The sequence below is a fragment of the Aotus nancymaae genome, unplaced genomic scaffold, assembly GCF_030222135.1.
Source record: "Aotus nancymaae isolate 86718 unplaced genomic scaffold, 86718_ANA_hifiasm-v0.15.2.pri h1tg000076l, whole genome shotgun sequence".
In the NCBI taxonomy this organism is placed as follows: domain Eukaryota; kingdom Metazoa; phylum Chordata; class Mammalia; order Primates; family Aotidae; genus Aotus; species Aotus nancymaae.
Window position 1 is genome coordinate 10563265 of NW_026988491.1, and position 25822 is coordinate 10589086.

At 38.6% G+C, this 25822-nt stretch overlaps 1 protein-coding gene across 28 annotated transcripts in view; it reads right to left on the bottom strand.

Moving 5' to 3' along the window:
- RBFOX2 (RNA binding fox-1 homolog 2) overlaps positions 1-25822 on the bottom strand; it is a 290265-nt gene that overhangs the window by 193227 nt on the left and 71216 nt on the right. For all 28 annotated transcript variants that reach the window (XM_064367978.1, XM_064367974.1, XM_064367971.1 and 25 more), the window contains exon 2: positions 9263-9313. In XM_064367978.1, the coding sequence (XP_064224048.1) occupies positions 9263-9313 (51 nt within the window). The remainder of the gene's footprint in view (positions 1-9262; positions 9314-25822) is intronic.

The window sequence follows — 25822 nt, forward strand, 5'->3', positions numbered from 1 at the left end:
ATTCCTTAAGGTCAGTAGTTCCAGATCAGCCTGGCCAACATGGAGAAACCCTGTTTCTACTAAAAATACAAAAATTAGTCGGGTTTGGTGGCATGGACCTGTAATTCCAGCTACTTGGGAGGCTGAGGCATGAGACTCACTTGAACCCAGGAGGCAGAGGTTGCAGTGAGCCAAGATTACACCACTGCATTCCAGCCTGGGCAACAGAGCGAGACTGTCTCAAAAAATAAAAATAAAATAAAATAATACCGCTAATTTATCATCTTCAACAGTAGGAAGCCAAAGAATAGTGCCAAAAATCGGACAAATCAAGAAACAGCAGAATAAGCATATTATTTAGCACGGCAGTGAGCAGCAGAAGAAATAAAATGGTCCTTCCCAGGAGTGAAAAGATTTTGAACAGTTTGCAAAATGAAATGATCTAAAAATGCAATAGTAAAGCTGATTACATGGATCAAGAAAGGTGCTACAAGAACGCTAGACACTATAGAGCATATACCAGACCTTCATCCACTAGAGGGTGTTAAGGACAACAAACACCACAGAAGGACCTAAACTACTGATAGGTGACTTGAGGTCAGATGTTGGAGAGAAGCAACCGTTTGAAAAAGCTTTGCACAAAGGCTAAAAGTGAGGTTCTAGACAACCTAATAGTAAGAAAAGAAGCAATTTCTCACCTCCTGTAATTTAAGAGCAAAGCAAAAGCATGTTTGGTTAAGAAAAAAAGAGGATCAGAAAGAAAATTATTATAGATTGTAGATACAGAAGCAGTAACATTTAACTTCTGAACCAGTAATTTTAATGCAGTCTCCAGCTGTGGGGCCTTAAAGCTTGGCCAGTGGAGAGATGGAAAGTAGGGGAGTGACTGCTAAGAGGTATGGGGTTTCTTGTGTCCAGGCACAGAGGCTTACACCTGTAATCCCACCACTTTGGGAGGTTGAGGCGTGTGGATCACCTGAACTCAGGAGTTCAAGACCAACCTGGGCAACATGGTGAAAGCCCATCTCTACCAAAAATACAAAAATTAGCTGGACATGGAGGTGCACACCTGTGGTACCAGCTACTCAGGAGGCTGAGGTGGGAGGATCGCTTGAGCCTGGGAGACAAAGGTTGCAATGAGCAGAGACTGCGCCACTGCACTCCAGTCTAGGTGACAAAGTGAGATCCCGTCTCAAAAAATAAAGGTATGGGGTTTCTTTAAGGTTGTATTTTTAAGGACAGTAAGTATTAGAATAATGTTTTTCAAACAGGTTGCAATCCAATAATGGGTCCAGGAAAAATCCAGCAGAGATCAATTTTGGTCAATCATTGGTCACAATCGATAATTTTTTGAATGGGACAGTATATACCCCAGTACTCAGAACATGGTAAAGATAAGCAGCATTTGGCAAGACTAATTCTAAGTTATAGTCAACATATACATATGTGTGTGTACTGGGTCATGACATAAAAGCTACTGCTTCCTTAGGATCACGGTCTTTTTTTAAGGTCAAAAGCACTAAGCAAGAATCTGAACACCCTTACCATATCCTCCATTCCACCACTATCCCTGAAGGAAGAAAAGTAGTCATCATTTCTTCAGCCAAGCCAAATGAGTACTATAGAAGATGCATTTGCAGTTGTCCATGGTTCCCAATAAAAATAACTAAAAGCATTGAAAGTTCATTGTAAAAATTTGACTAAAATAAAGTTCATTTTCTACCCATGGAAAAAAACTGGTTAGAAAAAAGAAAAAAATTCTTGAGGAAGGAAAATACTTTTTAAGAAAAAAACTCTTAGGTCATTTAAAATTTATCCTCTATATTAAAAGTAAAGCTGCCACTCTGAATGTAAATCTGTTTAGTCTATGTTATATTTGTCAACTTACGCATCTCCTTTGATGTTCCCACTTGTTTCTGCTAATCAATGGAACATAACCACATTGTGTCTTTCAACAGAATTTTAGAAAATTGAAGAAAAAATTATAATTTTGAGAAGTCACTGACAAGCATTTTTTAAGAATGGGCCTGGCATGGTGGCTCACATCTGTAATTCTGGCACTTTGAGAGGCCGAGGTGAGCGGAGCACTGAGGTCAGGAGTTTGAGACCAGCCTGGTCAACATGGTGAAACCCCACCTCTACTAAAAACAGAAAAATTAGCCAGGCTTGGTGGCACGTGTCTGTAATCCCAGCTACTTAGGAGGCTGAGGCAGAAAAATCACTTGAACCCAGGAGACAGATGTTGCAGTGAGCCAAGATCGTGCCACTGCACTCCAGCCTGGGCGACTGTCTCAAAAAAAAAAAAAAAAAAAATCAAAGAATGACAACATGACTTTTTTTCTTTTTATTTAAAATACGAACAGATAAATTTTAGATCATAAGCTATTTTAACAAACAAGACAGAAAGAAAACTTGACAGAAATAAGTTATTCAAGGGACTTTCAAGTCATATGAAGACTTCATGCTGCTATATTCGCCAAAGATTTCAGAATATCTATCTTGTCACATCAGCAAAAGAACATTCATATTCAGAGAGACACTGACAGAAAAATACAAAAGGTAAATACAAGACACGGAGGCTGAAAATCGGGATTCAAGTCCAATTCTTCACTTACCACCTATGTAAGTAAGACTGGGAGACTGATTTGACAGTCTCTGTGCTTTGGTGTTCTTAGCTATAAAACAGGGATAATAGGCCGGGCGCGGTGGCTCAAGCCTGTAATCCCAGCACTTTGGGAGGCCGAGGCGGGTGGATCACGAGGTCAAGAGATCGAGACCATCCTGGTCAACATTGTGAAACCCCGTCTCTACTAATACAAAAAAATTAGCTGGGCATGGTGGCGCGTGCCTGTAATCCCAGCTACTCAGGAAGCTGAGGCAGGAGAATTGCCTGAACCCAGGAGGCGGAGGTTGCGGTGAGCCGAGATCGCGCCATTGCACTCCAGCCTGGGTAACGAGAGCGAAACTCCGTCTCAAAAAAAAAAAAAAAAAAAAAAAAACAGGGATAATAAAGCCCAACCTACCTGACTGAACTATTGTGAAGATCGAAACTGATATACACAGGACAGGAAAAATAATGAAAAGGTGTTCTTATTCATCAGGAAGAAATAAAACAGTTTATAACCACAGGTGTAAACATTAGGGTTTTTTTGTTTTTTTGTTGTTGTTGTTGAGATAGAGTGTTGCTCTGTTGCCCAGGTTGGAGTGCAGTGGCATGATCTTGGCTCACTGCAGCCTCCACCTCCTGGGTTCCAGCAATTCTCCTGCCTCAGCCTCCTGAGTAGAGTAGTTAGGATTACAGAAGCGTGCCACCATACCCAGATAAATTCTTTTTTTTTTTGAGCTGGAGTCTCGCTCTGTCTCCTAGGCTTGAGTGCAGTGGTGCGATCTTGGCTCACTGCAATCTCCACCTCCAAGGTTCAAGTGATTCTCCTGCCTCAGCCTCTGAAGTAGCTGGGACTACAGGCACACACCACCACACCCGGCTAATTTTTTGTATTTTTAGCAGAGACAAGGTTTCACCATGTTGCCCAGGCTGATGTCGAACTCCTGAGCTCAGGCAATCTGACCACCTCAGCCTCCCAAAATACTAGGATTATAGGCATGAGCCACTGTGCCCAACTGATATAGGTTTTTATTATTTACTAATATTCCCAGTCCTGTAGGTGACCCTGAACCTGAAACCAAGCAGGATTCTGTACTCTCTTTAATCTCAAATGTTAAGGGTAATGTTTCACTCCCATACAGTTCAAGCTTTCAACAATGCAATGTGCCACAATTTAGGGTTCTAAGAAAAGAGGACTACACTGAGATACTACTATCAGTACTATTTTCAACACTTAATTTTCCAAGTATCCCCACTGCTAAACATCCCTTACTTGGTTAGACCACCCCAATGAAGCAAAACAAATTATCTCTAGTTTGTGTGCATCTGCTCTAATCCTCTTCCCTACCCATCCCCCAAACTAAGTTGACTCTAAAACCAGAAAACAAAATTTAGCCAAGCAGCCACTAAGGAGATACAAAATTGATGAAACAAAAGTAAGTCTTCCCTATGGTTGATTAAAGTATAAGCTCTTTTAATCAATTAAAATTGGTTAAATTAACTAATGTTCTCCAGTTCCTAAGTCTAATGAAGGAAAGCTTTTAGCACTCTTAGACCACCTAAAACTAGTAAACAACTCTCTCCTATTCACCCCTAAGCACTTTTAATTTTTTTTTTTTTTTTGAGATGGAGTTTCGCTCTTGTTACCCAGGCTGGAGTGCAATGGCACGATCTCGGCTCACTGTAACCTCCGCCTCCTAGGTTCAGGCAATTCTCCTGCCTCAGCCTCCAGAGTATCTGGGATTACAGGCACGCGCCACTATGCCCAGCTAATTTTTTGTATTTTTAGTAGAGACGGGGTTTCACCATGTTGACCAGGATGGTCTTGATCTCTTGACCTTGTGATCCACCCACCTTGGCCTCCCAAAGTGCTGGGATTACAGGCTTGAGCCACCGCGCCCGGCCCACTTTTAATTTTTATTTTAAAATTTAAAATATTTCCCCACTTCAACAAATTGTTTAGATTAACCCATGGCCTACTAGTTCTGATCACATTGGTTAAGAAAACACTGACTGTACTTCTTTAATTATAGAAGGATGCCCATACATCCCAGTTTACCTGGAACTGTTTGAAACTAATTATTGGCATCACTTTTTATTCTCAAAAGTGCCCAAACTTGAATGCTAAAGTTTATATGGTCACCTTATTTATAGCAGACATAAAGTTGTTGCACCAAGAAAGAGTGAGGGGCTAGCCTTAGGACCCCCATCACTTTCCAGGAAACCCCTAAGGGCCATCCCATATAAACAATCTTAGCAAAAACAGTAAGCTTGCTGTACAGAACAAAGCCCTCTTCTAATCAGATTGCTGCTCTTAAGCTCTTCTTATATAAAAACCCTAGAGCTGATGTATACAAGTATTCTCCTACTTTAAAAATACTGCAAAGCCATAAAACATTCTAGCCTTGGCCGGGCGCGGTGGCTCACGCCTGTAATCCCAGCACTTTGGGAGGCCGAGGCGGGTGGATCACGAGGTCAAGAGATCGAGACCATCCTGGTCAACATGGTGAAACCCCGTCTCTACTAAAAATACAAAAAATTAGCTGGGCATGGTGGCGCGTGCCTGTAATCCCAGCTACTCAGGAGGCTGAGGCAGGAGAATTGCCTGAACCCAGGAGGCGGAGGTTGCGGTGAGCCGAGATAGCGCCATTGCACTCCAGCCTGGGTAACAAGAGCGAAACTCCGTCTCAAAAAAAAAAAAAAAAAAAAAAAAAAAAAAAAAAAAAAAAAAAACATTCTAGCCTTAATCAAAGCCTGGGAACACTCCTAAGCACATGCACATAAATGACAAAGAAACAGTCAACTAGGAATCTAAGCTACTACATTGTATCATCAATCTAAAATCCTGCCTGGTCTTAAAAGTTTATTTATTCATTTATTTTTCAGACAGGGTCTTGCTCTGTCACCCAGGCTGGAGTGCAGTGGCACAATCATAGCTCACTGCAGCCTCAATCTCATAGGCTCAAGCAATCCTCCCACTTCAGCCTCCCAAGTAGCTGGGACTGCAGGCACACACCACCACATCTGGTTGATTTGTTTTTATTTTTAGTAGAGACAAGGTCTTGCTATGTTGCCCAGGCTGGTCTCCAACTCCTGAGCTCAAACAATCCTCCCGCCTTGGCCTTCCAAAGTATTGGGATTATAGATGTAAGCCACTGCACTTGGCCCTGCATGGCCTTAGATAAAATCTCTCACTTTTCTGAACTAGTTTTCACTTAGGTAAAACTGGAACGATGTTTGTCTCCTCCACTTCCATAGAGAAACCACATTAGCAGGTATAGTGAAATGCTTAGAGTGCTTTATAAAAGCAATGGATTGTCATCCCATAAAGCTTCTTAATAGATCAGGAAAGAAGGCTGAGGTTACCTTGCATAAAAATGCAAGAGGTGGCTGGTGGTTTTCCCTTCTCTTTCCTTCAGATTTCTAATTCAAATGTGCTATTGGGACTATATATAACATGATAAAAGAGTCACTTAAAAAGTGAAATGCTGGTACACTTGGTGCTAACAAACTTACTAGTAATAATCTTTAATCAGGAGTCATGGACTTCTACATCTATGATTGAGCTTGAACAAGTCTATGAAGCCCCAACATGGTAAATAAAATAATGTGAGTGAGTGAATGGGCACATTCACAGATTATTCAGCTACTTACTTCAGTTGTTGCCTTGGATAAGTCACTTACATCTGTGTTCTTCAATTTCCTTATCTTTCCAAAGGAAATATTTGTCTCATCTACTTCAAAAGGGGTGGTTGGGAGAATAAGATGAGAAATAACTGATGAAAGTGCTCCACAAAAATCAAAAGAGTTACCTCTTTTAAAATCACCATTCAACCACTGATAAAAATCTTGTCTGTGGATGGTTCTTACCTATTTAAGAAAGGAACAGCTAAAGAATAAGGAAAGCAAACAGGCCAGGTGTGGTGGCACACACCTGTAGTCCCAGCTACTGAGGAGGCTGAGGCGGGAGGATCACTTGAGCCCAGGAGGTTATAAGGCTGCAGTGAGCCATGTTCATACCACTGCACTCCAGTCTGGGTGGCAGAGCAAGACTCTGTTTCAAAAAACAAACCAAACAAACAAACAAACCAGTAACAACAAAGGGAAAGTAAATAAAGTCACAATTAAAATTCACCGTAACCCCATTCCCCAGTTCCTTGATTTGCTGAGCTAAAACCATGCTGAGGAGATATAAAGATCACAAGTTCTATTTCCGCCAGCTCAGACTGTTCAGCGACCAGCGTTTCATGCTGATAAATGCCTCCCAAATCTCAAAGCACAAAGTGAGAGTTCACAAGGTTAGGCGCATTAATTAGCAGCACTCATTTGGATTCTGTATTCATCAAGTACAACAAGCAGCTATTCAATATTTGCCTATTTGCACTACTCTAAGATCTCTAAATCAAAGATCCAACCACAGTACAAAATAAAGCCCAAGAAAATAAACTAAAATAAGCCTGTCACCATTAGAATGTGCCTCAAAGTAAATTAGCAGCTTTAAACCATGGCAAAGGGTCTGCAACAGGCCTGCAGCAGAGATAGCATTAGTAATGAATGTGCAGGTTACAGAAGTGGGCCCCTGCTGCAAAAGAAAGAAGAAAACTAAGTAGGTACAATCAAAGAGACTACTTTTTTAGGCTTTAATAAATTCCTATTAACTCCTTTTGCTTAGCTCCTTATTGATCTGTAATCCACACAGGAAGAACACGGCATTATACAGTACCCTTTCAGTCTTTTAAACTCCGTAAGTCTATTTCCATACTTTACATCAATTAGTTTACCTTCCTAGATCCAGAATAAGCAATATTTTATAAAAATAAAATAACTGCATTAGTTTGCAAGCCTAGATTAAGAGACTAACCATGACCCCTTTATTACATGTCCTAGGTGAAAAGTACAGGATGAAAACAGAAACTGCCACTGTTTTTAAAGCAACCCATAGGACTGTAGTTCTCAACTGCATACATAGCAGAATCACCTTTGGGGTTTATAAATATTTGAATGGGTAAGCCCAATCTTACATCCACCCAATCAGAATCTCTGTGGGAGATCTCCAGGTATGAGAATTTTTTTCTGATACATGACTAAGACCTAAAAGTACTATCAAAGGGCATAAGTTTCCCAGCTTATAGAAGCTCTAGGACAGACATAAACCAGAAAGAAAAATAAATAAATCATTATATTCTCTTTAGATTTGGGGTAAATGGCCCTATCTATTACCAAAAGCTTCCATCTTCAATTTTAACAGTGATGAGCTCAATGGGAGATGAACACAGAGATAACAACACTTCCTTTCATGCCCTATCTGGGGCCAGTCTGACATCAACTCAGCACCAAAAGTGTAAGAATTGGAAGCATACTCTCAAATCTGAAAGGCCTCCAAACAAGTGACTATTGATTATATTGATTATCGGCCATCCTATGTTTTTTTTGAGACCGAGTCTCGCTCTGTCACTCAGGCTGGACTGCAGTGGCACGGTCTCAACTCACTGCAACCTCCACTTCCTGGGTTCAAAAGCAATTCTCCTGCCTCAGTCTCCTGAGTAGCTGGGATTACAGGTGTGTGCCACCACAGCTAGCCAATTTTTGTACTTTTAGTAGAGACAGGGTTTCACTATGTTGGTCAGGCTGGTCTCGAACTCCTGACCTCGTGATCCACCCACCTTGGCCTCCCAAAGTGCTGGGATTACAGGCATGAGCCATCGCACCCAGCTGACCATCCTGTTTTTTAAGATCGGCTTCAGGAGCTCTGATGAGATTCAATGAACTTCTGGAAAGGACACTATGAACTCTTTCATTTAGCACTATAACTCATATCCCTTGGGCAAGTATAACAATGGTAACTTTTTTTTAACAACCCTGCAAGGAATAATGGCATTCAAAGATATTTCTAGGAGCTACCCTTTCAAATCTCCTGAAGAATGTTAATATCCCCAAACAGCAAGGAGACAAATTTCTTTCAGAGGCGAGGTGATTTAAGCCACACCATTTCTCGAAGAGGAAGTGTTACCCATTCTTCTATCCTAACTCTTCTTTAAGGTCATGTGCTCAAGTCTTCAAACACCAAAAAGATAGGGAAGGCATTTATACACTTGCCTAAACCATACTGAGGGTGTGGTTCTTTACAGGAAGCAGTTCTGCTCTGACCCATAATAGGGCCTGAGCTTTTCCAGTCATCCTCCCATCTAACAAAGAAAGGCAGCAGAAACTTCACTTTCTCAAGCAAGCCTTCCTTCCCTGATTAAAACCATAAGGCTGAATTCCTCCAGGGAGGAGAATGGAATTTTCTTGCTACAGATCATTACAAGGACTCAAAAAATCTGTGCAGGCACTGGGGCTAACTGACAGGTAATAAAGAGACAACTCCAGCATTCAGAATTATGAGGCATCAAGAAAACCAGGTCAAAAAATTATGTAGCCTAGAAAGAAAATACAAAAGCAATCATGACTGTGCTTGAGTGATTATTTTCTCTTATAATATCCACAATTTTAATAACATAATACTTACAGAATTTAAAACTACGCTTAATTTACATGTGTAAAAGTAAATTCATTGCTGAAACCAGCCACATTCCCTCTCAAAATAAGTAATTTCAGGAAATGCCCTCTATCATAGCAACCCTTTGATGAACACACCACACACATACAGCATCTGAGTTACAAACAACAGATACCAACCTGGCTGTCCCGCGCTGGGAATCCATGATAACCTGGAGTCAGAGGCTCGTTCTATGAGAAAGACAAGAAAAATACCAAACTATGAGAGGAAAGAAATATTAAGAATAATCAAAATCATCCAAACTGATCAAATACAAATTCCTGCCCTGGTTCCTAAAATGTTCCATTAGCTGTATTCCACCCTACCTAAGTGTATATATCTCCTCGTTAAGCCTCTACAATGGCAAAAACAAAAACAGTATTTGCTTAGGAACACTATTCATAAAAATTATTTTCCTCCTTATGCAGCTAAATGTGTTTCCTTCCCAGTATATCTTAGGCAGGGTGCTACTGAGACTGGGGTCAGAGTAATTCCTAACTTCATCATACAATGTAGGACCTCAGCATTCCCAGTCCCAACTCATGGTAAGCCATAGCACCCCTAAATACTAGGTTAACCATGTGGTTTATTTCTAAATGTACCTGGATAGAAAGGGGACAAGTACCAACCCTGCTGAGAACTGCCTCTTGACCCAGAAAAGTTTTGTCATCTCTATCAACCTGTTTCCCCTCAGTTTTCACTTTTCTATTTGTTTTATCCCCTCAGTTCTTTGAAATCTGGATGAAATTCAACCTCTGTTCAAGACTTCCTCTACTACTCTATATCATCCTATGGACTCAAGTGACTCCTTGTAACATTTAATATTTATTTAGCTTATTTATGCAGTTTACTTTTTATGTTATTTATTATTCCAATTAATCTTTTTTTTAAAGGTATATCATGTGGAGTATCTGTCTCATCTTCACTGTAAACCACTAAATCAAGATCCTTGAGGGCAAAGACGATAGCTAATAAAAGCTATGCAAACCCTAATTTAGTATAAGGTCATATAACATGAGCACTCATTTCCAGCTTACTCGACCCATTCAATCATTCAGTTAATATACACTAGTATTAAAAATTTCCAAGCACTGTTAGTTGACTGATGGAGTAAAAAAGTTGAATAAAAATAAGCCCCTTGCTTTCAAGGGAACCTTTAAATGAGGGAAGATACATGTGCACACAAAAGAGTAAATGAAAACATACAGTGCTTTTGTAATTGTCAAAGCGCTCAACATTGCTACTTAAACATTCATCCTCTTCTTCCATTCATTTGTACTTCTATTCCTACTAGCAGAACAGCGTAAAAGAAATTTTCATTGATAGGACTTTTGAACATGACAATAGAGTAAACTTTCCACTAATTGGTAGGTTGACTATATTCAGATATTTGATAGTCAAAAGCATGAAAGCCAGAAGACAACTTAAGCTCACTGCAGAGACCCTGTGTCTTGTTCACCATGGTTTCCCTGAGATATAGCACAGTATCTAACACATGCAGACACCCAAAAGAATGCTTAAATAAATAAATCAAGATAAATAACCATAAAATGTGTAGGAATTCAGTCACTGATGCAATCCCAGACAATCCAAGTTCTCTTTATCTATTCCTATATTCCTGTTTTGGACATTTTAATATTTATAGTCTCCTCGAAGAAAGCACACTAGACACTGAGGATAACTGCCTTTTAAAAAAATTATGGGTACCAAAACAATCTGGCAAAAGAAGAAAAAAGTCGAAGAATTCACACTTCCTAATGCGAAAGTTTACTACAAAGCAACAACAATCAAGAGAGTGTAATATTGGCATAAGGATAGAGATAAACCCACAGAATACAACTGAGAGGCCAGAAACACACCCTTACAGTTATGGCTAGCTGATTTTTGAAAAGAATGCCAAGAAAGTCAATGGATCCACATGTAAAAGAATGAAGTTGGAACACTACCCCACACTATAAACAAAATTAACTCAAAATAGAGCATATCTAAAACCATAAAACTCTTAAAAAAGATAGGAGTAAATCTTCATGCCCTTTGATTAGACAACAGTTTCTTCAATGTGACACCAAAAGCACAACTGACAAAGGAAAACAAATAAATTAGACTTCATCAAAATTTAAAACTTTTGGCTGAGTGCAGTGGTTCATGCCTGTAATCTCAGCACTTTGGGAGGCCAAGGCAGGAGAACTGCTTGAGACCAGGAGTTTAAGACCACCCTGGGTACCATGGTGAAATCGCATCTCTACAAAAAATTTTCCAAAAATAGCTCGGTATGGTGGCACACACCTGCAGTCCTAGCTATTCAGGAGGCTGAGACAGGAAGATTGCCTGAGCCTGGGAGTTTGAGGCCTCAGTAAGCTATGATCACACCACTGCACCCTAGCCTGGAACAACGGAGCAAGACCACATCTCTAAAAAAAAATTAAAAAAAAAAAATTAGGTGCAGTGACTTAAACCTGCAATACCAGCACTTTAAGAAGCATTGAAATTATGTTTTGTGCTTCAAAGGGTACCATCAAGTCAATAAAAAGATAACCCACAGAATGGGAGAAAATATTTGCAAGTCATATGTTTGATAAGAAATGTGCATCCCAAATATATAAAACAAAAGCACAAATAACTTAAAAACTGGCAAAAGATCTAAACAGACAGTTCTCCAAAAGAGATATGTAAATGGTCAATAAGTATATGAAGAGATGCTCAATATCATAAGTCGTTATGCAAATCAAAATCACATGGACATAAAACTCATACTCATCAGAATCTATAATCAAAAAGCCAGACAACAGTAAGTATTGTCAAGGATGTGGAGACATCAGAATTCTTCCACATTGAGGGTGGAAATGTAAAATGGTACAGCTGCTCTGGAAACAGTTGAATAGTCCTTCAAAATATTAAATATAGTTATATGACCCAGCTATTCCACACCTGGGTATATAACTAAGAAAACTGAAAACAAATGCCCACATAAAATATTGTACATGAATGTTCATAGCAGCATTATTTCATAATAACCAAACACCAAAAAAAAAACCAAATGTCCATCAATTGATGAATGGATAAATGAAGTATGGTATGGTACATCCATAGTGGAATATTATTCAGTAATTTTAAAAATAAAGTACAGATACAATACAGATGAATACTGAAAACATCATGCTTGAAAACAGACAAAAAGCCACAAATTACATAATTCTATTCATATAAAATGTCAAGAACAGGCATATTCATAGAGACACAAAATAGATGAGCGGTTTAAGGGACTAGTGGGAAGAAATGAGCAGTGACTGCTAACGGCAACCAGGTTTATTTGGGTGGAGAAAATGTTCTGGAATTAGATATTAGTGATGGATGTACACCTCCATTATTATACTAAAAACCACTGAAACACTGAAAGCACTTCAAAAAGGCGAGATTTATGGTCTGTGATTATATCTCATTAAATTTGTTACTTAAAAATAATAGTTATAGGTAATATTGACTATTTTTCATACTGATTTTTATAGGGGAGACATGCAGTTTAGATTTTAACAAAAGAACGGGGCTCCTTCTGAAATGCACAAGTGCCTTTTGTTTATTCTGAATTCTATAAATTTACTCCAACACCATTCCCTACAAATTTTAACAATGATGATGATAAATGATGATGATAACCACCAGATATTGAGCACCTAATCAGCATAGTTCTAGGATGGAAGGGAAGAGGAAGAGATAGAGACAAAGAGAATGAGATAATATAGCAGTATACAAAAATATATTTCCTATCATTGGGGAAACTAACTCAGAGAAGGTAAGTAACTGACCCAATAAGTAATAGATATTGAGTGGGAAAGTCAAACTGCCAACCTGTGTCTGCTGGACTACAAAGCCCCTGTTCTTTCCATTTTTCCAAGTTCTCATCTCTACTAATCATTCCATATTATCCCCTTAAAACAAACACTTCATAATTGAGAAAGGGATTAATTATATGATTAAGAAAGTAATCAAAAACCTCAAAAGCATATTAACAGAAATTCATCACTCCCAGAGGACATCCCACATCTGAACAATATTCCATGAAATCATGGGTTCAACAATGCAAAAAACTTTTTATAAGGAAAAGATCACATTTGTATAAGCCAGTATTGTCAAAAACTTCGATAGCAAACATGGTCGTAATAGGTTACACAGAGATGTGTCAGAGGAAATGGATTTACTCCTCCACCTGCCATAGCAAAGCGTTACTCTTCTTTATTTCCTACCTCTTAGATAAGGCTATTTGGAACTCTCCAGCCCTCCTTGTTTATATCTGTCTCTTACAAATGCATTGATTTTGCATGATTGAATTTTACAGACATGGATCCTATTATAGGTATTCTCTTTATAATTTGGCATTTTTGCTCAATACTATGTAAGATTCATCTCTACTAGTGCACATAACTATATTTTATTAACTTTGATTGCCATTTAGTATTCTCTTATAAACTATAAACATGTCAAATAAATTACTTATCTGTGCTATTTTCCTGTTAATGAATAATTAAATTGTTTTCAGTTATGGTTTTTGTGCTCACAAACCATGCTGCCTATGAACATTCTTTTAGATTTAAGATACCATGTTTCACTTATGAGATTGGCAAAAATGAAAACACCATAAATAGGCAAAAAGATGAGTAAATGGGTACTCTGACACCTAACAGTAGGAATATAAGCATATTGGGATCCTGTTATGGAAAGTAATTTGACACTACTATCAAAATATTGAATGCGTATACCACCTTCTTGTAACTTCACATCTCTATCTAGACAAAGAAGAAGCATGTGCAAAGATTTTCAAAACAGTGTTGTTTGTGACAGTGAAAAACTAGAAAAAAAAACCTGTTTCCATTAATAACAAGGTAACAGTGTTATCAATTACTGGTTGCACAATTTCAACATCCCACCTGAAGGTTTTTAAAATAAGGTAAAATCTTTATGAATGATCTCAGGTCATACTAAATGACAGCAGAACAGAAGGCTCAGGCAGAAATGACTAGCTACACAGAAGGCTCAAGCAGGAGGATCGTTCAAACCCTGGAGTTTGAGACTAGCCTGGGCAATACAGCAAGACCCTATCTCTTAAAAAAAAGTAAGTAAATGCATAGAAAAGAAAAAGGAGATATAAACAAACTTCTAATCATGGTTACCTCTACACAGAAGAATTAGATTCCTGGAAGGTTGAAAGGGCATGTTTTATTAAATTTTGCATTTTGTAAAATTCACATATGACTTAGAATAAAGCTGTTGTCAGTTTCTTAATGCTTTATAACGTATAAGACCGCCGGGCGCAGCGGCTCACACCTGTAATCCCAGCACTTTGGGAGGCCGAGGCGGGTGGATCACGAGGTCAAGAGATTGAGACCATCCTGGTCAATATGGTGAAACCCCGTCTCTACTAAAAATACAAAAAAAAATAGCTGGGCATGGTGGCGTGCGCCTGTAGTCCCAGCTACTCGGGAGGCTGAGGCAGGAGAATTGCCTGAATCCAGGAGGCGGAGGTTGCAGTGAGCCAAGATCGCGCCATTGCACTCCAGCCTGGGTAACAAGAGCGAAACTCCGTCTCAAACTATAGATATATATATATATATAAAACGTATAAGACCAACTATATATCTCACTTAGTCCTCACAACGCATAAAACAAGTTTTATAAATGTCATTTTACAGATGACAAAACTGAATTTCAGACAGTTTAAGTGATTTGCTCATAATCAAATAACTAATGACAGTGGCTGAGATGCCTTCAGACTTAGGTCTTAATTCTATACCCAATACTTCTACTACTTCATGACAACGACCAGGCTGGTGTAAAATTAAAGCAATGGCAAAAACTGCAATTACTCTTGTGCCAACATAATAGTAAGAAAGCTTTTCCTGGTCTGATCAGGGATGATTATGATTATCTAATGATATACAAGTCTGAGTTTTTAATCAGTATAAAAACAATAACTGGCATTTAAAGCAGAGATGGAATTACAAGGAAAGCTATTGGAACAGAAGAGACGGAAATTAGATGTGTTAGTCCAAAAAGAAAAGGCTTTAATAGCGTATGTCTATAAGCAAGCATTATTGGCCTAGTAAGATAAAAATGAAACTGACTCTGTCTTGGCACAGAGACTGCACAAAATTAAAAAGAAATACGTAAGAAATAAAACACCAACCACAAGATTCTTTATCAAGGTCAGCAATTAAAACCGTTTAGAAGCTTCTGGTTAGTGGACATGTGAAAGTACAACAGAAAAATCCTTAAGTAACTATCAAAAAAACCCTACTGCCAATGAACTGTGCATGTACAGTGGATACTGAGAGAAGTGATACACCGCAAGAAAAATAGCATCTGACTTTTATATTCTTCTTTGACTGCTTAGAAGCTCCTATATGCACCTACATCTGCAAAATCTCTTTAAGTAAAAGAATCCTTCATTTATTCAGTAAGAGTGGATTGAACAACCGCTTTGAGAAACATAGTGCTGGTTTCCTTGCCCTTGAGGAGTTTAGAGAGTTATAAAAATTACAAGACAATGTGACTGATACCATAACTAAAGTCTATTAAAATTAACTACTGGACTTCAGAAGATCTTTTTAAAAGTGTGGTGGGGGTGGATAGAGGTGAGTGATAACTTCAAACCTACTATTAGAACAAGACCTCCAGTACTCTGTTGAATTGATACATACTGAAAAGAGTGATTTTTACAGCCATTTTTCTAAATGCTTTCTGGAAATTATCAATATCATTTCTCAATGATTAGTCAATATATTTTCCCAGAATACTTGCAAAATTACAAAAAAAAAAACTCGTGAAATTACCCAGAATACATCACACAGAAGGGAAAAAGGGTACAATTTTTTGCAGCATTTAAAAAATACAGTTAAGAGAGGTACTAAGAGAACAATACTGTAGCTCAAATGCTCTGCTTTCCATACAAAATTATACATGTGATATACTAGCCATAAATCCTAAGTAATGATCAATAAAACACTAACCAAAATGAAGTTGTCTGAGAAGCTTAAGAAAGATATAATGCTGCCAAAGTATTTCTCCCTGGCTTCTATCATTGCTGAGAGTTGGCTAGGAGCTGAGTGCAGAAAACTGGAAACTCACAACAAAGTTAAACCAGGCAAGGAAATAAACAAATTTGAGGCCAGGTGCGGTGGCTCATGCCTGTTATCCCAATACTTTGGGAGGCTGAGGAGGGAGGATCACTTAAGGTCAGGAGTTTGAGACCAGTCTGGCCAATACGGTGAAACCTGGTCTCTACCAAAAATAACAAAAATTAGCCAGTTGTGGTGGTGCAAGCCTGTGGTCCCAGCTGCTCAGGAGAGTGAGGTACAAGAATCGCTTCAACCTGAGAGGTGGAGGTTGCAGTGAGCTGAGATCATGCCAAAGCACTCCAGCCTGGGTAACAGAGTGAGACCCTGTCTCAAGAAAAACAACAACAACAAAACAAGACCACAAAACCACCCCACTGCCTTTCTTTTGTGTCTAACAAAATCAAACCAGTTTCACAAAATGGAAGGGAAAGAATAAAAATGCAACAAAATGAATTCTTACCACTCTGCAATTTAGAGAGACAAAAGCAAGGGAAAGCAAAAAAATGAAGCTCTCTTCTACAAACATAACTTGGGTAATGGGTACAAGCTCAGATTTTCCATTGACTTACTCCCCAGCTGAAAATGAATTTCACATCACCTTGCACGTATTTAATAACAAAAGGAAACAGACCACACTGACTAAAAAAAAAAGCAAATCAAGTTGCTCAGGATGTTTCTCTATGTTATTTGCACCAAGCTAATTGTTTTTCAAGTATTAAGCCTATTTTTGAATTGGGACCTAAAAGGAATACCACAGGAACAGATTCCCTATGCTATTACATGCAAAAACTAATCCCTGCAACAAATCCTTGAAACAAATCAACAAATGTATCACACATACACACAATTTTTTTCTCAGGGTCTTACTCTGTCACTGAGGCTGGACTAGAGGGCAGTGGCACAAACATGGTTCACTGAAGCCTCAACCTCACAGGCTCAAGCGATCCTCCTACCTCAGCCTCCTGAGTAGCTGGGACTATAGGCATGTGCCACCACACATGGCTAATTTTATTTTTTGTAGAGACAAGGTCTCACTATGTTGCACAGACTGGTCTCAAACTCTTGGCCTCAAGTGATCCTCCTGCCTTGGCTTCCCAAAATGCTGAGATTATAGGAATGAGCCACTGTGCCCGGCCTCAAGAAGAGAAATTGCTAAGCCACCACAGGGCATCATTCTGCTTCCAAACCGTAAGAGGTCAAAATACCTAGAGATAAGATGAAGACTTATAAGAGATATGACTCTGATAGTATGTAACAACATGGCCCCAACATGAGGCCCAACTGTGTTTGTTTGTTTTTTGAGACGGAGTTTTGCTCTTGTTGCCCAGTCTGGAGTGTAATGGTGTGATATTGGCTCACTGCAACCTCTGCCTCCAGGGTTCAAGCAATTCTCCTGCCTCAGCCTCCAGAGTAGCTGTGATTACAGGCATGTGCCACACGCTCAGTTAATTTTGTATTTTTAGTAGACATGGGGTTTCTCCATGTTGGTCAGGCTGGTCTCCAACTCCTGACCTCAGGTGATCCGTCCACCTAAGCCTCCCAAAGTGCTGGGATTACAGGCGTGAGCCACCGAGACCAGCTGAGGCCCAACTGTTAACTAGTAAACTAAGCCTTCACTACAATAAAACTCAACCACCTCCCCATTAAGACAATCAATGACAGTTCTTTGTTACATTCACTACTCCCTCCACATTTATCCTCACTTTCCTTTCCTTTTTTTTTTTTTTTTTTTTTTTTTTTTTTTTTTGCAACAGTCTCACTCTGTCACCCAGGCTGGAGTGCAGTGGCGCAATCTCGGCTAACTGTAAACTCTGTCTCCTGGGCTCCAGTCATTCTCATGTCTCAGCCTCCCAAGTACCTGGGATTACAGGTGCCGCCATTATGCCCGGCTAATTTTTTTGTATTTTTAGTACAGACAGGGTTTCACCATGTTGGCAAGGCTGGTCTCAAACTCCTGCCCTCAGGTGATCTGCCCGTCTCAGCCTCCCAAAGTGCTGGGATTACAGGTGTAAACCACCACGTCCGGCCCTACCCCCACTTTTTAAAAATTAATTCGACCTGATATATGTAGTATGTTTTATGGTAAAATCCGACACAGGGATTTACTGGGTTCTCAAAGATCAACTTTGAAACAAACTAAAATTTCTTCAATAGTAGTCACAGGTATCTAAGAAATAACCAATCAAACTCTTTTTCTTTACAGGTGAGGAAGCTGAGACTTAGAGAAGTACCTTGTGTAGATACAGAAGAAAGAGAACCCAGAATTTAGAACTCCTGACTCTCAAATCATATAAACTACTCACCTCAGACTCTACTAGTTATATTTTATATATATATATATATGTCACTCCTTTCATCATGCAATAGAAAGGTTGAACTGAACCTTGGGAGTCGGAGATATAGATTCAAATTCTGGCTGGGTCACTTTCTAACTATGTGACTCCAAGTCAAAATCCTTAATATCTCTGAGCCAAAATTTTCTCAACAGCGTAACAGATAATATCCACCACAAAAAGTTGTGATATTAAATGAGATAACTGGGTGAAGCTTTTCTGGCACAATATTTAACATACAGGAGAAGCTCAAAAAGAATTCATTCCCAACTCCCATATCTATCCACTGCAAACAACTTGAGAGAAATTATATAGTCTATGGGAATAAATTCCACAAAGCAGCACATTGCACATTTTCAAATTAACGAACCTTTAATTTTCTTTGCTTACTCTACATCAGTTCTTTAGGAATCTGTGCCAAAAGGCCATTCTGCCTCACTGTAAGGTATTCAAAAACTAGTGATATTATAAACTGATTCTAGTATTCAAGGAAAGAATGAGAATACTTCTAAGGTGACCCAAAGAAACGTTGCCTTTTGTGACATATACGGTCAAGGCCACATGACAATACTTTGGTCAACAACAGATTGCATAAACAATGGTAGTCCCATAAGATTATAATGAAGCTGGTCAGGTACAGTGGCTCACACCTGTAATCCCAACACTTTGGGAGGCTAAGGTGAGAAGATCACCTGAGATCAGGAATTAAAGACCAGCCTGGCCAACATGGCAAAACCCTGTCTCTACTAAAAATACAAAAATTAGCCAGGTATGGTGGTGCATGCCTGTAATACCAACTAATTGGAAGGCTGAGGCATGAGAACTGCTTGAACCCAGGAGGCAGAGAGGTTGCAATGAGCCCAGATAGTGCCACTGTACTCCAGCCTGGGCAACAGAGCAAAACTCTGTCAAAAAAAAAAAAAAAGATTATAATGAAGCTCAAAAACTCCTATCATAGTGGCATCATAACTGCCATAGCACAAAACATTACTCGTGTTTGTGCGATGTGGTGTAAACAAGCCTACTGTGCTGCCAGTCGTATAAGTCTAGCACATACAATAACGTACAGTGCACAATGCTTGATAATGATAATAAATGGCTATTTTACTGGTTTATGTATTTATTATACCATACTTTTTTCATTATTTTAGACTGTACTTCACTTATTTAAAAAAAAAGTTAACTGTAAAATAGCCTCAGGGAGGTCCTTCCAGAGGTGTTTCAGCACACGGAATTGTTATCACAGAAAATGACAGCTCCATGTGTGTTGCTGGCCCTGATCTCCTTCTAGTGGGAAAGATGTGGAGGTGGAAAGCATACTGATGATCCTGTCCCTGTGGAGGCCGAAGCTAATGTGTGGTTTTGTGTCTTAGCTTTCAACCACAAAGTTTAAAAAGTGTAAAAAAAAATTTAAAATCTTAGTAAAAAAACCTTATAGAAAAAGGACATAAAGAAAATATTCTTGTATAGTTGTATATGTTTGCATTTTAAGCTAAGTGTTATTACAAAAGAATCAAAATGTTAAAAAATGTTTAAAAGTTTACAAAGTAAAAAAGCTACAGTAAGCTAAGGCGAATTTGTTAAAGAAAAATAATTTTTTATAAACGTAGTGTACCCTAAGTGTATAGTGTTCATAAAGTCAACAGTAGTGTACAGTCATGCCCTAGACCTTCACATTTACTCACCACTCACTGACTCATCCACAGCAACTTCCAGTCCTACATGCTGCATTCGTGATAAGTGCCCTATATCTTTTATACTGTATTTTTGCTGTACCTTTTCCATGTTTAGATATGTTTAGATACATTGTGTTACAACTGCCTAAAGTATTCAGTACAGTCACAAGCTGTACAGGTATGCAGCCTCAGAACAAAAGGCCACATCATACAGCCCAGGTATGACTACGTATGCTTCATACAGCTAGATAGTCCACTCTGGTGTCATCAATTCCTGTTTGGCTAACACCCTCAGTTCTTTAAATTTCCTTTACAAATCTACTTTGTTCTTGCCTTTTTTAAAAAAAATAAAATTCAATCATAATGACAAAATTATATTTTGAAGTACGTAAGTAAGAATAAAATTTTGGCCAGGCACAGTGACTCACTCCTGCAATCTCAGCACTTTAAGAAGCCAAGTGGGGAAGACTGCTTGAGTGCAAGAGGTTGAGACCAGCCTGGGCAACACAAGGAGATCCTGCATCTATAAAAAATAATAAAAATTTGCCAGGTGTGGTGGCGCACACCTGTGGCCCCAGTTACTTAATAGGTTGAAGTGGGAGGGTTGCTTGAGTCAAGGAGTTGAAGGCTGCAGTGAGCTGAGACTGTACCATGGCACTCTGGCCTGGGCAATAGAATGAGACTGTCTCAAAAAAAAAAAAAAATTTTTTTTTAATAAAATTTAAAAAAATAAAGTTCCCCGTTACACCTATCTTTTCTAGTACTGAGGTTTAAGATCATCTTTAGCAATTTCCTTTTATCTTTTTTTAAATTGTGGTTAAATATACATAAAGTTACCATTTTAGCCATTTTTCAGTATATACTTCTATAGCATTATGTATACTTATATTGTTATGCAACCACCACCATTCATCTCCAGAACTTTCTGATCTTCCTTAACTGAAACACTGCACCCAATAAACACTAACTCCCCATTCCTCTCCACTTTCATCCACTGCCAAGCAGCATTCTACTTTGTGTCTCCATGAATGTGACTATTTTAAGTACTTCATGAGTAGAATCAAACAATATTTGTTTGACTGTGCCGTGGCACAATCGCAGCTCACTGCACTTATTTCACTTACCATAATATCTTTATGGTTCATCCATATTGTAGTATGTGTCGGAATTTCCTTCTAAGTCCAAATAATATTATTGTGTTAAAATTACATGAAAACACGATTTTATGTGCATACCACTGTATTGTAGCCTACAATACAGTGGTATGTAAACATCACGTTTTGTTTATCCATTTAACTGTCAATGAACACTTGGGTTGCCTCCATCTTTTAATGATTGTGAATAAAGCTGCTATGAATATGGGTGTACAAATATCTATTCAAGTCTCTGCTTTCAATGCTTTTGTGTAAATATTCAGAAGGAGAACTGCTGGATCACTGGTAAGTCTATGATGTTTGTACAATGACAATATTTAACTTTTTAAGGGACTGCCATACTGTTTTCCACAGCACTGAACCATTTTAAATTTCCATTGGCAAAGCAGGAGAGTTCCAATCTCTCCATACTCTTACTTACACTTGTTACTTGTACGTATTTTCATCCTAATGAGTGTGAAGTGTTATCTCAGTGTTTTCATTTCTATTTCCTTAAAATTAGTGATGTTAAGCATCTTTTCATGTGCTTATCATCTTTTCGTGTGCTTATTGGACATCTGTATATCTTCTTTGGAGAAATGTGTATTCATGTCCCCTGCCCATTTTTCAATTGGGCCATTTGCTTTTTTGTTGTTGAATTGTAAAAGTTCTTTATATATTTTGGATATTAATCCCTTATCGGATATATTATTTGCAAATATTTTCTTCCATTAGTGGGTTGCCTTTTCACTCATTAATAGTGTCTTTGACGCATAAAAGTTTTTAATGTTGATGAAGTCTAATTTATCTGTGTTTTCTTTTGTTGCCTGTGATTTTGGAGTCATATCTAAGAATCCACTACCAAATCCAAGGTCATGAGGATTTACTGTAGGTTTTCTTCTAAGAGTTTCACAGTTTTAGCTCTTATGTTCACATCTTTGATCCATTTTGAGTTAATTTTGATAATGATCTAAGGTCTAACTTCTTTTTTTTGGCATATGTCTTATTTTTGAAGTTCCTTAGATCTCTGCCAATTTGCCATCTTCTTCCTGTTTTCTGAGGATTTAGAATTAAACATCCATTCCATCTGTATGCTGGTTATCAATTAATTGATTATCAGTTCCAAATTTACCCCTTTTACCTGCTGTGTGAAAATGAACCTGGGTCCTTTAATTATGTTTCCTTTGCCAGCATGCATGATGTCAAGCTTTGTCAGTAGAGGACACAGGAGATACATTGTAGGAGGGAAGCATTTGCCTCACAGGTCCCACTGGGCTTGCCTAGCAGGCTCCTACAGGATAAGCAGTTTCCCTCCACCCTAGCTCCTACAATGCATAGCAGTCAGCAGCTAGTAGCTTCCCTCAGTAACTCTCTTCATGCTCTCATATGGCAAATGCCTCTGGCGAGGCAACTTCTTCTAAAGCACTTTCCCCAAGTATCCTAGAGGGTGGTTTTTGGCAACTTCAAAAGGACAAGTTTCCAGCAAGTTCTGCTGGTGTAAGTCCATAGGGACTTACTTCTCTGCCATTCTGAGAATCAAAGTCATGCCTTCTCCAACAAGGTCTCTAGTATTTCAGTCTCTCGGCCAGGGAGTGTTTGGTGGTATTGAGGGAGATGGCTCTTTGGGTATAATATCTCAGTCCCAGGGGTAGCTGCTTAGCTGCTACTATACTAATTCTATTTTATCATACATCAGTCATATTATTACATTGTATCTGCTGTTATAGATATGGCAGATATCTGCTGTTACTTAGAATTTTCTTCCAACGAGTCAATTTCTCCTTACTTCAATCTTCTCTTATGGTAAATAATTCTTTATATTAAATCTCCTGTCCAAAGTACCGTGTAGTCTCTCTCTCCTGACTGGACCTGGACTGATGCAAGTGAGCTGAAACAAAATGTTAACAGCTACTTACTATATATAAGACAGACATTATGCTTAGTGTTTTTTTATAAACATTATCACTTTTAGGTCTCACTAAAACCCTATGATTTATCATTTCATAGTAAGGAAACTGAGGCTCAGAAAAACAATACAATTTTCCCACAATATTATAAATCAGGTCTGTCTTACATTAAAGTCCCTGCTGGCTTTCTACTGTGGCGTTTTTCTTCACAGACCTAACACCACATTTTTTAAAGAAACTGAACATCTATGTGCAAAAAGAATTAGCATAGCAGGTCTGACTGCTATCCTCAGAGAAAGCAGCTTGCAAGGTTGGCCTTAGCTGGTATCTGGAACTTAAGATTTCACAAGGGTTCTATTCCCAGTACTGATCAGGGTGGCTCTTACCTGTTAATGCCTGCTTTCCTTTTGGGAGTCTGGAATTTGATATGTGCTAGGGGTGTTAGGGTGCCTATGTGAACAGCCCCCTCTACCACTATCCCTAGCCAAAAAATCTCAGCACAAGTCTGTAACAAGCTTCCCTGGTAGACAACACTGTCACAACTTACTGCTGAAGGAATCAAGCATGTCCTGTGACTCCACTAGGAAAGGACTTTTGGAAGCTTGAGTAAGTTTCCTCTGGACTTAATCCCATGCACCTTTTTTCTTTGCTGACATTGCTTTATAGCCTTACTAGTATATAAGTATGACCACATGCTGAGTTCTGAAGTCCTAGGTAATTCACTGGATGTAGGGCAGTCTTGGGGAACCCCAAAACAACCTATAATACACCAAGTACTTTCTTTTTTTTTTTTTTTGAGACAGAGTTTCGCTCTTGATACCCAGGCTGGAGTGCAATGGCGCGATCTCGGCTCACCGCAACCTCCGCCTCCTGGGTTCAGGCAATTCTCCTGCCTCAGCCTCCTGAGTAGCTGGGATTACAGACACGCGCCACCGTGCCCAGCTAATTTTTTGTATTAGTAGAGACGGGGTTTCATCATGTTGACCAGGATGGTCTCGATCTCTTGACCTCGTGATCCACCCGCCTCGGCCTCCCAAAGTGCTGGGATTACAGGCTTGAGCAAGTACTTTCTTAAATGCTGAAGACACAAACATGAATGAGGCCTTTGCCCTCAAGAACTTTAGTCTATTTAAATTTCCATTCCTTCATTCCTCTGATCATCACTTCTTAGTCTGTTCACCACTTAAAATAGATTAGATTCATTTCCCTGAGCTAAATTTCATTCTTAGTGCTGAAGTGATGCTAAATAAATATTTAATAAGTCCATCAGGCAAAATCTGAGATACAAAGCTCTAATAGACTCAAAGGCTACACATACTTTCTCTTTACTTTCCCTGTCTTATTGTGTTCCTCATTAAAAATAAATTGACAAACGCTTGTACATTGCTGGTGGGAATATAAAATGGAGCAGCTGCTATGAAGAAGAGTTTGGCAGTTCTTCAAAAAGTTAAATATAGAGCTACCATATGACTGAGCAATTCCACTCCTAGGTATATACCCAAAAGAACTGGAAAACAAGTCCTCAAACTAATACTGTACACAGATGTTCATGGCAACACTACTCACAATAGCCAAAAGATGGAAACCCAAACGTCCATCAAGGGATAAACAGATAAAGGAACTGTAGTATATACACACAAAGGAATGTCACTCAGTTATAAAAAGGAATGAAGTACTGATATATGCTACAACATGGATTAACACTGAAAGCATACAGTACTAAGTGAAAGAAGCCAGACACAAAAGGTCATATACTGTATGACTCCATTTATATAAAATCTCCAGAATAGGCAAATTCATCAAAAGAGAAAGCAGATTGGTGGTTGCCAGTAGCTTGAGGGAAGGGGAAAGAGAAGATGATTGCTTAATGGATATGGGGTTCTTTTTAGGGTGATGTGAGCTACATGGAGGTAGTGGTTGTACAGCACTGTGAACATACTAAATACCACCAAATTGTTCACTTTTTTAAAAGGATAACTTTATGTTACATGAATTTCACTTCCATTAAAATTTCTTTGAAAAGCAGTGCAGTATACACTTTAGTACAAACAAAGAAACTTCCTGTTGTTATCTGAATAAGTACTTATACCTTGAGATAAAATCATCAGTGACTGAAATAAATATAGATTCAAAAAAGTGCTATATCTCAATATGTACTCTGGAAAACTGAAGATTCAAAGTGGTTCTAAGCAACAATACAGATACTGATGCAGTAGCGCATATACACTTTTTTTTTCAAAAAGATAAAATGTTTCTATATTACATAAATATTTTAAGTAGATATTTGCCTATTTCCCCAACATCCCTAAAAGCTTAAGAGGTTAGCCCTTCCTTTCAATGGAAAAACAGCATAAAGCCTTATATTCATGGTTTCCTCACATTCAGGCATATATAACACACACATATATATATACTTTTTTAAGTCTGGAAGGATATATCCCAAAATGTGTATAGTGGTTATATGTCTTGGGTGTTGAATTTGGATTTATGAGTGATACACGTCTTTGTGGGGGGAGCTGGTTTCTTATCTGTATTTTCTAAC